At 31.7% G+C, this 15657-nt stretch overlaps 1 protein-coding gene across 1 annotated transcript in view; it reads left to right on the top strand.

Annotated features, from left to right (window-relative positions):
• Positions 1-6705, top strand: part of LOC114327263 (protein bric-a-brac 2-like) — a 55794-nt gene extending 49089 nt beyond the window's left edge. Inside the window, exon 5 of the mRNA XM_028275807.2 lies at positions 5750-6705. Coding sequence (XP_028131608.2) covers positions 5750-6006 — 257 coding nt within the window. The 3' untranslated portion in view covers positions 6007-6705. The remainder of the gene's footprint in view (positions 1-5749) is intronic.
• Positions 6706-15657: the final 8952 nt, after the last annotated feature.

Raw genomic sequence — 15657 nt, 5'->3', positions numbered from 1 at the left:
GGAATCATTTGATTACTAAAGAAATATCGTTTAGCGCAAAAATAGATGAACCACTCTGCAGCGCTACTCTGTGGATCCACAAAATGGCTTAAACAGGCGATTTTGTAGCCCCAATGATTTTGTAATGGACGCCACAGTGCCTGGCCACTGTCTCCGATCCTCGCCACTGTGGTGTCCATTATAGACGGAGAGGCAGCGCTGAAAAATCTCTTTGAATTTACTAAAGCTAAATTTTTCAGTTTTTTTTATTTGTGACTTTAGCACTTAGCTATTTAGCCAGATACAACTTGATAATAATTAATACTAATACAAAAAAAAAACTATTAAACCTAATACAAATTATTAAAAAGAAAAACATATTATTCTAATTTACTTAATACTTAATAAAAAAGTGTCTATCTATACCTACTATTGCAAACAGGTCATAATAGTCAAAAGAAAAAAAAACCTCTTAAGAATTCCTAAAAGACATTACTATAAATGGGGAAAAGGAGGGAAAATAAACAATTGGGTAAAAAAAAGGTTAACGAGATTGGCTAAGATTGATTACAGACATACATTTGTGCTATGTATAAATTTGATTAGACAATCATATACTCTTTTGTCATTAGTAGCCAATAGGTTATTTATTTGGTACGGAGGAAATATTTGCAGCGTTTGCAAGCTGCTTAAAAGAGTTCCTGAATGCTGAATATATTTGGAACAGTTAAAAAAGATATGATTAAGATCTCCTTGTTCTTGACATGTTTCACATAAGTCTGAACTGTAAATTTTGATTTTAGCAAGATGAGTAGGATAACAAGCATGACCAAATCTCAATCTTATTAAGGTTGTTATATATTTACGGATGTTATTAAATTTCTTAAACCATCTCAAATTTGGAATTTGTGGTTGTATATAAACATATTGTGTTGTTGAGAGGTTACAAAAAGTTTGCCAATAAATTTTCCAACGATCTATTTTATTTATTTTAGAGATACAAAAAGTGTCAGGAATACAAATTCTCTCCTCTGGTACAATTTTTCACAGTTGATTACTGTGATTGTGTAGAGAAACATACTGCAGACGGTCAAGCGAAACGTAGAACAGCGGTTACTGGGAGGGTATCAAAGTTGCTTTCCTACGAAGGTAATTAAATCCATTTACTAAGGCTGAAAATCAGTACACACATTCTAAATTGAATATAAATAAAAATTATTATAGTCGGTCGGCTGCATGACGGGACAGAGCCGGTCGGTCGGCCCCAATGAATCTACAGGGTTATTCACTATATTTTGACCCCCTTGCAAACTGCTTTATTTACAGAATTAGAAAAAAATGTAAAATACAAGTTATTCGATTTTTAAATTATGATTTTTTTACATATATCGTACTAGTGACGTCATCCATCTGGGCGTGATGACGTAATCGACTATTTTTTTAAATGAAAATAGGGGTCGTGTGCTAGCTCATTTGAAAGGTTATTCAATTCTCTATACAGTACTATAAACATTAAGATCATTATTTATACAGGGTGTCCAGAAAAAAATTTTGAATTAATAATTAAACAATGAATTTAATTAAAGAAAAATTTTTGGACACCCTGTATAATTAATCATGTTAATGTTTATGTTACTGAATAGGGAATTGAATAACCTTTCAAATGAGCTAGCACTCTACCCCTATTCCCATTAAAAAAAATAGTCGATTACTTCATTACGCCCAAATGGATGACGTCACTAGTATGATATATAAGTCAAAAAATCATAATTTAAAAATCGAATAACTTTTGTATTTTACATTTTTTCTAATTCTGTAAATAAAGCAGTTTACAAGGGGGTCAAAATATAGTGAATAACCCTGTACATTCACTGGGGCCGACCGACCGGCTATGTCCCGTCATACAGCTGACCGACTATAATAACTTTTATTTATATTTAATTTAGAATGTGTGTACTGATTTTCAGCCTTAGTAAATGGATTTAATTACCTTCGTAGGAAAGCAACTTTGATATCCTCTCAGTAACCCCTGTTCTACGTTTTGCTTGACCGACCGCAGTATGTTTCTCTACACACTCACAGTAATCAACTGTGAAAAATCTAGCTTTAGTAAATTCAAAGAGATTTTTCAGCGCTGTCTCTTGGACTATCACAAAATAATTGGGGTTGCAAAATCGCCTATTTAGACCACTTTGTGGATCCACAAAGTAGCGCTGCAGAGTGATGCGTCTATTTTTGCGCGTATGCTCTCTTGCTTTAACTTTATGGTTATTGTAGGTTTAGTATGACATTTTGTCATGGGCATTAAGTTTTTAAAGCATTGATATAACTTATATTGTTATATTACTCTTAATTTATATTAAATTATTTGTTAAATATACTCTGTAAGTTACAATTATTATTTAGTAAAATATATAAATTTACAATTAGACGTTTGTTTTTATTATACCAATCAAATCGGTTCCCGATAACGTTGAATGTCACAGTTTGAAAAAAATACCCATATTGTTTGTAAGGGTACCCCTGTTAATATAGGCAAAATGCACTCATTCCCAATTTTTTTTTTCATTTTTTGACGTTCTATGTGACTATTGTTTGCTTTTTAACCAAGAGGCGTGATTCAAATTTACCGCGCTGTAGTGCTTGTTTCTAATTGGTCCAACCGCAGGCAAGTTTACTCCACTTTTATTAACTTTTGACACTAGGGACATTTATGAAATTTTGGCACTTCTGTCATTTTATAGGTTAATTAAGTATATCGGCGATTTTTTGTGTTTTCTGTATTATTCCTTTAATTTTTAGATTTTTAGTCTACTTTTATATAAAAACAGTTGTTTTTAGAATTCTTTAGCGATGTGTTAGTATAATATAATTTGTATGGATTATCATAGAAAGCTGATATGATCAACGAAAAAAGAAGATGAATTTGGTGACTTTTCTAGTAACTTTCTTGGGTGTGAATCTGTCTTTTTAGTTTACTCCTCTTGGTTAAAAAATCAACTATAGAAACAATAAGACTCTGCGCAATTTTAGCCCACCGCCTCCTCCCCTAACCTTAACCCTTGGTTATTTACTCAACCTACGGGTCTATAAAAATACACACGTTTTTTAAGAACCTCAACTATGCGTGTAGTTTTTTTGAAATTTTTAAATTTATTGAAACTAAACGAAAAAAAAATAATAAAAACGAAAAATGCCTTTTAGGTTGTTCAGGGAGGGGGTAGTGGACTAAAATTGTTCTAAGTGTATTTAATCATATAAGACGTAAAAAAGTGGAAAAATGAATTCTGGAAATGAGGGCATTTTTCTTATCTTAACGGGGGTACCCTTTTAGTATGCTTTCAGCAAAAGTGGGGCACACTTAAAGATGCTTATAACGACAATTTAATTCCAAAATTGCGTGGCTCAAAAGAAAAATATAAGGGGAAATAGCGCAGAGATGTTCTCTTGAATAATGATAAAGACTTGGTAGTGAAAATCAATGGGGAACTGATTAATATTCTTGATACGCTGTCGACACTGTTATCTTATGCGATATTCTCCAGGGCTTTCAAGAGTTATTGAATGGTGTAAACACGACAGAAAGAGAAATGGATGCTTCTAAAAGAAAATTTGTTATATTGAGTCGACAACATCACTACAATGCTTCCCTACAGATAGATCAACAAAACATTGAGAGAGTCACTTTAAATAATATCTTGGATATTGCATTTCAGTTCCATAAAAAATGTTGGGCTATGCCATCAAACTGGTAAAACCAAATCAAGATGCTGAAGTTAAAAGAACACAACTGGCATGGGCCGCTTTCGGTAACTAGCATATATCTTGAAAACACCTCCATTGCTATAAACTTAAAGAAAAAGGTGTGTAACACATACATAGTACCAGTTTGTACCTACTGCTTGGTGACTGTAGCTGTTACCAGAAAATCTGCTAAAAACTAGAAACAAAGTAAAGAGCAATGGATCGAACCTTCTTGCAATATCACTGAGAGACAAGATCCAAAACATAGCCAGATATGACAACTGGTTGACACTGAGGATCCTAGATTGGAGACCAAGGAGGACGACAAGAATCACGGGAAGACCTCAAAAGAGATGGATAGATGACATAGAGCAGTGGCAGGTAAACAGTCGATTAGATTGGTTCAAGATGGACGCAACAACCTGGGCGCTCATACAGACAGTACGATAAAAGATGATATACAATATAAGTATAGACAGTTGCGCTTCAATTTAAGTATCTCATCATTCTCGTACACGTGTTTCAAAGTTTACCTTTCATCGGGGAGGCTTGTGAAAAGACAAGTTTTTTTTAAAATCCACGAGGAAAATAAACTTCCTGTAGCTGGCTGTATACCATAAATCACAAAAATACCTTTTACAAGAAACTTGGTATCTTTTTAACAAGTTTTTTATTTGATACTTTGATATTAATTTGATAGTCGTCTCGCAGTGTAACAGAGTCGTCAAGATAAGACAGCAGCGAGTTCAAAAGTGTAATGCAATGTGTCCAATATCAAACATTCAATATTCATATCCGATATTGAACAATCACCCCGTATATCACATGAGCCAATTTGTTATGGTATTGGCCATGTACGGGTTTCTAATTTAGTTCACGAATTGTAAATTGTAAACAATAATTCGGGCAAGTGCATTATTTAATTTGATGATCAAATACAGTAGGAAAAATGAAAGAATACCCATGAACGAACACATAAAACACGCTGTATTTTCCTGTCACCGTGTCATACAAAAAATTGGCCAGCGCAAGTACGTGTAATAATTATTATTACATGTACTTGCGTTGGGCAATTTTCTTTGTGACACGGTGACAGGAAAATACAGCGTGTTTTATATGTTCGTTCATGGGTATTCTTTCATTTTTCCGACTGTATATTTCTTTGTTCTCAATATTTGTAAATATACTCAGCGCGTGGCTTGACACCAATACTAAGTGCCACCGCTGAGAAAGAATACACATTTTAGTATCATTAGAGTCTTCAACTGAAACGCAAATAAGTCATAACTCAGTACTCAAAGTTCTCCTGGGGTAACCACCCTTAGTGTAGGTCTCATTAATAAATTCTCGCATTACTATTTGGTGTTTCCATTCTCTCTGAAGAACAGCCTCCACTGAGCCCCTCGAAATTTATACATCGCTCACTTTTCAGTTTCGCAGATATTTGAAAGGCGTTATGTATAAAACTAAAGTATGTGCCAATACACAAAGCGCATGCGACGTGGAGAAACAAATTTCGAATGCGTTTTTATTACTTTAAAACTAGAATACTACAACACTAGAATACATGCAGTGTATACTGTGTGGACCTATGACCAAGTGTGCTTTTACTTGGAGGAATAAAGGGGTTGGAACCTTTAGAACCTTGTGTTTTGGTCGGTGTTGGTTATCACTTTTTGAATTCATTTTCTTAACAAAAGTTTTGGAAACTTTTGGCACACTCTAACAAAGTAAAAATATCATTTTGAAACTGGTTTCCTATCATTAATAAGCGATTCTCTGCGATTGACTTGAGTTTCACCCCAAAATATTTACTTTTCGCAACTTATTGTAATATTAGGATATTTATGGATGGCAGTATATTATATTAAGCGAAGATATATTAAAATATACATTACATAGTTCTTCATAAATCAATTCATAAAACAGTGGTGTCGGAATCAGTTTAATCTAGTTCGTATGTGGGCAATTAAGGTAAAACCATTTAACTTTAGTGTTTTCTCATTCTATTCCGATTTATTTTCAGACTTGATGTCGTATTCCACTGACAGTAAGTGCCAGGTATTTTGTCCTTATTGCAGCAGGAAGTTCGTGAATCGTTACAATCTAAAAGTGCACGTGAGGGACAAACACGAGGCCAGTTTCAAGGATTTGGACTGTCAGATCTGCGGTAAGACCATGCGAAACCAAAGTTGTTTAAGGGTACACATGTACCATCATCGTAAACAGAATTTGGACACCTCTAGTGGTGTCTTGAACACCTCTAGTCTTGGGGATGTCTGATTTTTCGCGCAGCGTTCTATTCATTGTTTTTAGTATTGGGAGAATGTGACTAAAAAGAGAATTTTAAGTGACTACAACTTATTTGTAACTGAATATTTATTATAATTTTCTATAATTGGGTCTATATATTGGAATCTAGAGCCTTCAAGAAAAGATAAAAATTATAAAGGTATACAAAAATAATTTAAATTCATATATTATTATGTGTCAAGTGTCGATGAATAATAATAGGACACTAAAATAGAAAATACTAAACTAATATTAAGCTGTACAGCACTGTTATGAGTTAACACTAGTCAAGAAGCGTTTTTTATCTGTAAATAACATGTAATGTACACCCACCGACCGTCGCCGGCGATAGCGAATTTCCAAGTAGCATTAGCCGTAGCATTAGAACTAGCCGTATAAATCGCGTTCGGAATGAAATGTTTCAACTGACTTTATAAATACTATACGATATCTTAGAGCCTGACTTGTTTGTTTAAGAATTGTATCTGAATAGATATTACTTAAAATAACTGTGCTGTCCGTGGCTCAGCATCTTATACAGTATGGTACAAATGTTTGGAATAAATTAATTATTTCATCTACGTCATCCATCAGGGCGTGACGACGTAGGTAATGGATTTTTTTAAATAAGAATAGGGGTCGTGTGCTAGCTCATTTGAAAGGTTATTTAATTCTCTATTCAGTAATATAAACATTTACATAATTATTTATACTATATTTATCTAAAAAAAAAAATGTTTTTAATCAAATTAATTGACATAAAAAGTAGAATGTATGTAATTTATTTAATTCAAAATAGACTAAGAGCCGCTATAGGTGAAATTTCTTAATCATTTTAGGCACGATGGGACCCTATAACTTAAATAGTAGAACCTAAAAGAAAACGTTTGAACACTGTGCCGTCACTTTTCAGTGGCACATGCGTCGACAGTGGCGCATCAAACTTTCCACTTATGGACGGGATAAATAAATTAAAAGTTAACAGAACTTACTAACAGAATTAAATTTTTTTTATTTTTTTAAGTTCTATGTGATTAACACATAGGATTCATCGTGATTTTAACCCACCACTCCCTTCCCCCTGCCCCACCATCAAAAACTTCATTTTTCGTTTTATTTTTTTTTTGTGGGATGCAATCAATTTTAAAATTTCAAAAAATTCACACGTATAGTTGAGGCTTTTATAAAACATGCCTATTTTTTATAGACCCATAGGTAGAGTGTACATAACCTCAAAAAATTAAAAGAAATTTTTTTTTTTCAAAAAAGCGTATAACTTTTTTTGAGGAATAGCTGCAGGTCTAATTTTTTCTTAATCTTGTGTGTTTTATCAAACACTATATTTTTAATTTTTTTCAGATTTTTTCGTAAGTCTCTCCACCTTCAAAAATCCGAAAAACTGTTTTTTGGGGGGTTTTGGGGGATTTTCTCTATTTTATAGACTTCATAATATATCAAATCAATTTTGTTTTTATAGGTTATATATAACTTGAAGTAACTGAGCTCTTTAGAATATTTAAAAATCAGAAAAACACGTTCAAACCCCCCAAAACCCCCCTAAAAAACAGTTTTTTGGATTTTTGAAGGTGAATAACGTTCAGAAAAATCTGAAAAAAATTAGAAATATAGTGTTTGATAAAATACACAAGACTAAGAAAAAATTAGATCTGCAGCTATCCCAAAAAAAAAGTTATATACTTTTTTTCAAAAAAAAAAATTTTTTTAAATTTTTTTGAGGTTATGTACATTCAACCCATAGGTCTATAAAAAATAGACGTGTTTTATAAAAGCCTTAAATATCCGTGTAAATTTTTTGAAATTTTAAAATTGATTGCATCCCACCAAAAAAAATAAAATCGAAAAATAAAGTTTTTGATGGTGGGGGCAGGGAAAAGGGGGTGGTGGGTTAAAATTACGATGAATCTTATGTCTTAATCACATAAAACTTAAAAAAATGAAAAAAATTAAATTCTGGTAATGAGGGAGGGTATTTTTTAATTTATGTATCCCGTCCATAAGTGGAAAGTTTGATGCGCCACTGTAGACGCATGTGCCACTGAAAAGTGACGGCACAGTGCTCAAACGTTTTCTTTTAGGTTCTACTATTTAAGTTATAGGGTCCCGTCGTGCCTAAAATGAATAAGAATTTTCACCTATAGCGGCTCTTAGTCTAAAATACATTCTACTGCTGTCAGAACACAGAGAAAATGGTTTTTGATAAATAAACATTGCTTTTCGCTTAATTTCAATATTCAAGCTGCTACCCATCTGCCTCTTGGCAGTTTGAAAATTGAATTTAAGCGAAACGCAATGTTTACTTATCAAATAAACATTTTTTTTCTGTTTTCTGACAGCAGTAAATTGTAATTTGAATTAAATAAATTACATATAATTCTTTTTTTTTCTGACAATTAATTAAATTAAAAATAATTTTTCTTGGACACCCTATATAAATAATTTTAACAATGTGGATGTTACCGAATAGAGAATTGAATAACCTTGTGAGTCGCTGGCTTACGACATAACGAATTTATTCCAGACATTTGCACCATACTGTATACTGTCTTTATAAGCCAGAGCCACAGAATAGAAAACAATTGTTCCCTATTCTGTGCCAGAGCACACGGGCTAAATTTTCGCCACCAACGAGATTATCGTTTCTACAAATGATACGACCCGTCATCGTGTTTGGAAGGCACGTAAAGCCGTCGGTCCCCCTGGGTTAGCATGCATAGATACTAGTGGTCTGAAACGAGGTTAAAGATGCAATTGGCGCAGGAACAATCCGAAAGGATATCCCCGGCAAAAATATATTTGGTTGCTTTACCTCCTTTCATGAATAGCACTTCTGTCCAAATGATGCAGTCTTTTGTGCCAGGAATCTTCATTGTCCAACAAGCTTTGCTTATTTAAAGAAAATTTTATTATAAATAAATGTCCCATCATTCCCCTTTGGAAATGCGTTCCATTCTTTGCTTTTCATTCGTTTATTTCAATTTTATTTTTATTAAAAATTACTTCTTTTCCAAAACGACTGAGTCTATCAACTGATCAAAGATTATGGTCAGTTTTGTTACAAATAATGCTTCAAAGGTTATGCATTTTCCTTCAAATTTAATGACTTTTCAAAACTATGTGTACCTTTTAATTTCAGGGATAGTAGCTTTCTTTTTAAATAAACTTTTGAACAAAATACTTTTCTTTTCGAAAACCTTGTCTAATGAACTTCGCCAATTTGAAGTTTCCGCAGGAAGTGCTTATCTGTTAGGCATTGAAGTATAATTGATTTCGCCTTTGCATATTTTTTCTTTACCTGGTGCATTTGATTTTCTTCAGATCCTTCCTTTATTACATTTTCTATAATCTCCGTTTCTCATTTTTCGCGCAATAAGACTAGAATTCTAATTCTAAAATTTTTCACTTGGTCTCTTTCACTCTTGAGTCCTTGACCCTCTGAAGTGGTCGTCGTAATATCTGTATGGTCCGTCTCCATAGATTTCTGCCTCAGGTCATTTCTCTTAGATCATGCATAGGTCTTTTGCGATCTGGTCAATCCATCTCGTTGAACACCTTCCTTGTCTCTTCGGCCTTCTAGCTCTCTTGGAATAATGAGTCTCTCCATGTTGTAGTTGGATTGTCCGGAGAGTCTCTTATAGATTAGAATATAATTATTTGTTCTACGGTCGATCCATGAAATTCGCAACATTCTTCTCCAGCAGAACATTTTAGTAGCGTCTATCTTTCTCTTCACTTGATAGCAGTGGCAAATTATTAGTGATTGTAGCCATGTTAAGAGAGTTTCTCAAAATATTTCATTTGAACCATACTACCAAATAACTGTACTTCAAATACGGCTCTTGGCCCATAACCTTTTAGAATTGTGTCGAAGTATTACTCAAAATTAATTCTTGCGCTTTTACTTTACAAAATTAAGTGACAATCCTACTTGGTGCACACGTATTGCAGAGTAAAAATAATAGTTTCTTTAATACTCTGAGCTAATTAGCAAAATACAAGGAAAAGTTATTTACCAGCAATTTTATTGCTGGAATCGAATCTTATTATTGTATGTATTAATAATATAGATATGCAAAGTCCGCAGATAGTGTGCTACTTTTTTTATAAACAAAATGGCGCCCGAAAATCGTGTTTTTTTCAATTTTTGCTCTATAACTCCAAAGATTTTAACTTTAGACCAAAAACACTCAAATAAAAATTCACCGCAATTAAATTCTGCATAGAGACGTGTTTTTCCGATTTACTTCGATGAAAACTTTCCCCGGAAAAAGCGGGTTTTTCCAACAAAATCTTTAATTTTCAACTAAACTTTTAGGTAAGTAGTTGTTAATCAAAAATTAAATAACTTGGTAACGTAAAACCCCTTTCCGTATGTATTATAATTCCAGAAGCCGATGGAAATTTAATGAACAGTTTAGCAACAATTAAAATGTTAATTAAAAATTTAGGGTCGCTATAATAACGACAATAATTATGATGCATAAGAATAACTATGATTTTTTCATAAAAAGACACTATACCTATCTAATGTACTTTACATAATTGAAATTGGACTATTTAAGCGGCCTCAGGAATATTTTAAAATTATAAATAATTTTTTGGTTTATAAACAAATAGAATATCTCGGGAAATATTAAACTAAATTAAATTGTGGAAACGGTATTCGAAAGACAGCGGCAGGACACTTCTTTCAAAAGAAAAAACGTTTAATTATGACGAGTGGTTCCTGAGATACAACCGGTCAAAGTTGACTGGAATTTACGGCAAAGATATAAACAATAGGATCATAATTTTCAATCCATCACCTTTTTATTTTTGTCCTCTTTCTTCACACCAATTTTCATATCTTTAAAATCCTCATAACATATATTAGTATAATAAAAACTATCGATAATACGTGTGAAAATTGTCAAAAATAGCAAAATTCCAATCAAAAATTAGGTTGGAGAAAATGTAGCCCTCAAAGTTCAAAATCGGTATACGTTAACAAAATGCATTTTCTCGGCTTCCCATGGAGCAATTTCCTTCATTCTTTTTTTGTTTCCTAATAACTCGAGTAGAGCCATCGAACTAACGCATTATTAAATGTGAAACTTGCTTTTGTTTTGTTATAATAGATTAAATTATTTATAACAACAGAAAATTACATATTTTTTCAGTTGTAGGCTTTTTTTAGATAAACTTACTACAAGTGTACCTTTTAAAGTTAAAAACATAAATATTCTCATTTGAAAGCTGTATAATTATTTAAACAGTTTTTATTTAAACAAATTAAAATATTGTGTTTTAATAAATAAATTAATTTATTATAACAAAACAAAAGCAAGTTTGACATTTAATAATGCGTTAGTTCGATGGCTCTACTCGAGTTACTTGGGAACAAAAAAAGAATGAAGGAAATTGCTCCATGGGAAGCCGAGAAAATGCATTTTTTTTAACGTATACCGATTTTGAACTTTGAGGGTTACATTTTCTCCAACCTAATTTTTGATTGGAATTTTGCTATTTTTGGCAATTTTCACACGTATAATAATATATGTTATGAGGATTTTAAAGATATGAAAATTGGTGTGGAGAAAGAGGATAAAAATAAAAAGGTGATGGTTTGAAAATTATGATCCTATTGTTTATATCTTTGCCGTAAATTTCGGTCAATTTTGACCGGTTGTATCTCAGGAACCACTCGTCATAATTAAACGTTTTTTCTTTTAAAAGAAGCGTCCTGCCGCTGTGTTTCGAATACCGTTTTCACAATTTAATTTAGTTTAACATTTCCCGAGATATTCTATTTGTTTATAAGCCAAAAAATTATTTATAATTTTAAAATATTCCTGAGGCCGCTTAAGTAGTCCAATTTCAATTCTGTAAAGTACATTAGATAGGTATAGTATCTTTTTATGAAAAAATCATAGTTATTCTTATGTATCATAATTATTGTCGTTATTATAGCGACCTTAAATTTTTAATTAACATTTCAATTGTTGCTAAACTGTTCATTCAGTTTCCATCGGCTTCTGGAATTATAATATATACGGAAAGGGCTTTTATGTTACCAAGTTATTTAATTATTGATTAACAACTACTTATCTAAAGTTTAGTTGAAAATTAAAGATTTTGTTGGAAAAACCCGCTTTTCCGGGGAAAGTTTTCGTCGAAGTATATCGGAAAAAACACGTCTATATGCAGAATTTAATTGCGGTGAATTTTTATTTGGGTGTTTTTGGTCTAAAGTTAAAATCTTTGGAGTTATAGAGCAACAATTGAAAAAAACACGATTTTCGGGCGCCATTTTGTTTATAAAAAAAGTAGCACACAATCTGCGGACTTTGCATATCTATATTATTAATATATACAATCATAAGATCGATTCCAGCAATAAAATTGCTGGTAAATAACTTTTCCCAAAAATGGCCTATTCTCCGATAATCAGCCCAGACTATAATAATAGTCAGTGTCTTTAGTTACATTGTCTCAAATTGCAACTAACCTACTAAATTTAATCCATATCTAAACACAGAACCGCAAAATATTGATAATTGTAATAATCGAGTCAGGCAGTAGAAGAAAGAAGTTTCATTTAATTTTTTCATTAGTTAACATTTGTAGTTTTTAGTCGCATTCTCTCCAATTCAAGCGTTGTTATTTGTTGCTCATTTTTTTCTTTTGTTGTTAATTGTTACATCCTAAAATACTGAACAAAATAATTTTAGAAACTAGAATAGGTTTTAGATAAGGGGAGCGTCACATTCTGAACATTATTACTATTACGAAGGGTGGAGAAATTGATAAAAAAATAACAATAACATATATTTTTATATTAGACACTACGCTTGGTGCTATTAGATGGTAGTATGATTTTGAGATGCCAGTATATTTGTTAGATTCATATACCTATTAGTACGAGTAGTAGAGCCTTTGATCTTCTCATGAAAAATAAGGCAATCAGAAGGATATTTTCATGGCAGCTGATAATATTTATCATAATAATAATATGATCCCGTGATATACTTTAATATATTTCTTTATTTTCGTAGTATACAGGGTGTTTCATTAATAATTGTCCGTATAGTAACTGGGGAAACCTTAGCACAAAATACGAATATTTAACCTAAAACACTTAAATAAAATGTGGTTCCTAAACACTTAAATGTATTTTTTCTCAGCATTTTAAAACTATTCGACGTATCCTTTTCATACTTAGCAAAAAGTGCGACTACTATACATCCTACTAAATTATGATAAACAAACGTTTCTAGATATTTCCAGAGGCGTACGACACCGGATAGTGAATGGTTGACCCTTCTCAAATTCTACACCACTGGAGGAATTACTATTTTAGTGCCATTTTTAGTAACGATAAAGTTATTAATTGGTTTTCGAGATATTTGAAGTTAAATATGAAACGGCACAGTTATTTTGATTAATTTATGATATGATTCATATGATTAAAATTTAAAAATTATTTGTACCCAGTATTTTAAAACTATTTGGTGTATCATTGTCATACTTGGCAGAAAGTGCAGGTACTGTACACCCTACTAAATTAAGATAAATAAACGTTTCTAGCTACTACCAGAGGCGTACGACAGGGGGTAGTGGCTGGTTGACCCTTCCCAAATTCTTCGCCACTGACGAAATTGCTATTTTAGTGTAATTTTTTGATTTTCCAATAATTTTTATGTAAATAATATACTCTTCATTCGTAACGATAAAATTATTAGTTTTCGAGATATTTGTAATTAAAAATGAAGCGACACAATACATTTCAAAATAAGCGTGTCGTTTCATTTTTAACTTCAAAGATCTCGAAGAGTAATGACTTTATCGTTACGAATGAAGAGTATATTATTTTCATAGAAAGTATTGGAGAATCCAAAAATTGAACTAAAATAACAATTCCGCCAGTGGCGTAGAATTTGGAAAGGGTCAACCATTCACTTTCCCCCGTCGTACGCGTCTGGTAATAGACAGAAACGTTTGTTTAACATAATTTAGTAGTTTGTGCAGCACCTATACTTCCTGCCGAGTATGAAAAGGGTACGTCGAATAGTTTTAAAATGCTGAGCAAAAATAATTTTTAAATTTTTAGATAAAACACCCTGTAACTCAGTAAGGAACCACATTTTATTTAAGTGTTTTAGGTTAAATCTTCGTACTTTGTGCTAAGGTTTCTCCAGTTACTATATGGACAATTATTAAGGAAACACCCTGTATAGTAATATACATTGATCTAACCTAACTTAGTTTACTTTTTTTTGTCTTAAAAACAAATTTTGCATTTCTTTTGACACATTGTGTGAAATAAACTCATTTCCTGTTTTGTTATTTGCCAAATCATATACATTAGTGCAGTCACTGAAGGTTTTCACCTCCGATTTCGTTGAACCTCCATCGATTTTCATGAAAATTGGTGAGTAATTAGAGGATACATCAAGGAACAAAGGTGACATGATGCCAACTTGCGCTTTTATCCTGGGGTGGATGCCACCCTTTCTCGGGGGTGAAAATTATTTTATTAAAAATAATACCATAAGTTGATAGATGGACAAATTATAAGCAAAATTTGTTATATAAAGTGATAAAATAATTCAACACTTTTTGAGTTATTAAAGACCAAAGATTTTATTTTTTCGTAAAAAAATGCATGTTTTAAATCGGTATTTCACGTATAAATTAAAAACTAGTAAGCTTTTACAAAAAAGTTATACTTACCAAAATTGAAGATAATAAAAAATTGAATACATTCCTCACATAAAGACCTAAACTAATGTTAGTTCAAAGTGAGTTATTGGCAATTGAATGTGAATTTTTTTCGACGAGTACTCAAATCTAAGTACGGGAAAACGATGCAATGTATAAAATATTCCAGCTAAACATTTGAAGTACTTCGGAATACCTATCAAATGAGCTTCAGAACAAGGTAATAGCGTAAAAATTAAGCAAGTTATAATGAAAATAAAAGAACCGTTTCGAATTTCTTAGGAAAAGTGAAAAATAAAACATACGCCATTTCCACAAAAATTAAAATTTATAGTAATTCTTACAAAAACTTCTTTATATTAGCATAAGTAATGTTTTCGATAATTTTGACCAGTTTAGAATGCATATTTAAAAAAAAAGGTGTAATTAAAAAAAATCATGATTTTTAAAAATATTGTAATTCTCATATTCTTTTGATGATAACTAAAAAAATACTTAATATACGTAAAAAATTATATATAACCCAATTTTAGTTTTTTCTGTGTCAAATATTTTACCTGTTTTACTATTTCTGTAGGGTAAAAAATAACCGAGATAGAAACGTTTAAATCTTAAATTTTGTTGTGGGAACCATGCAACCGGGGTCATTTAACCTTTTATTTTTAAAAAAGTAAGGGGTTTAAAAGATTAGATTCAACTTGCTTAAATAGCACTTGGAATTAACTTTAAAACAGTTTTTAGATGAACCTGAATCGTAAACACAAACGGAGTTATTAAAAAAAAATAACATTTTTTGGAAAAATTTTTAAAAGATAAATTTTGAAAAAATTTTGGAGTATAAATTCTAACGCTATCAACATGTTCGGGGGCTCATTTAATAGATATTTTTAAGTACTTTGACAAATGTTTAATAAGTTTATGTTA

Source organism: Diabrotica virgifera, chromosome 7 (genome assembly GCF_917563875.1).
Source record: "Diabrotica virgifera virgifera chromosome 7, PGI_DIABVI_V3a".
Lineage (NCBI taxonomy): Eukaryota > Metazoa > Arthropoda > Insecta > Coleoptera > Chrysomelidae > Diabrotica > Diabrotica virgifera.
This window is presented reverse-complemented; position numbering and strand designations above follow the sequence as displayed.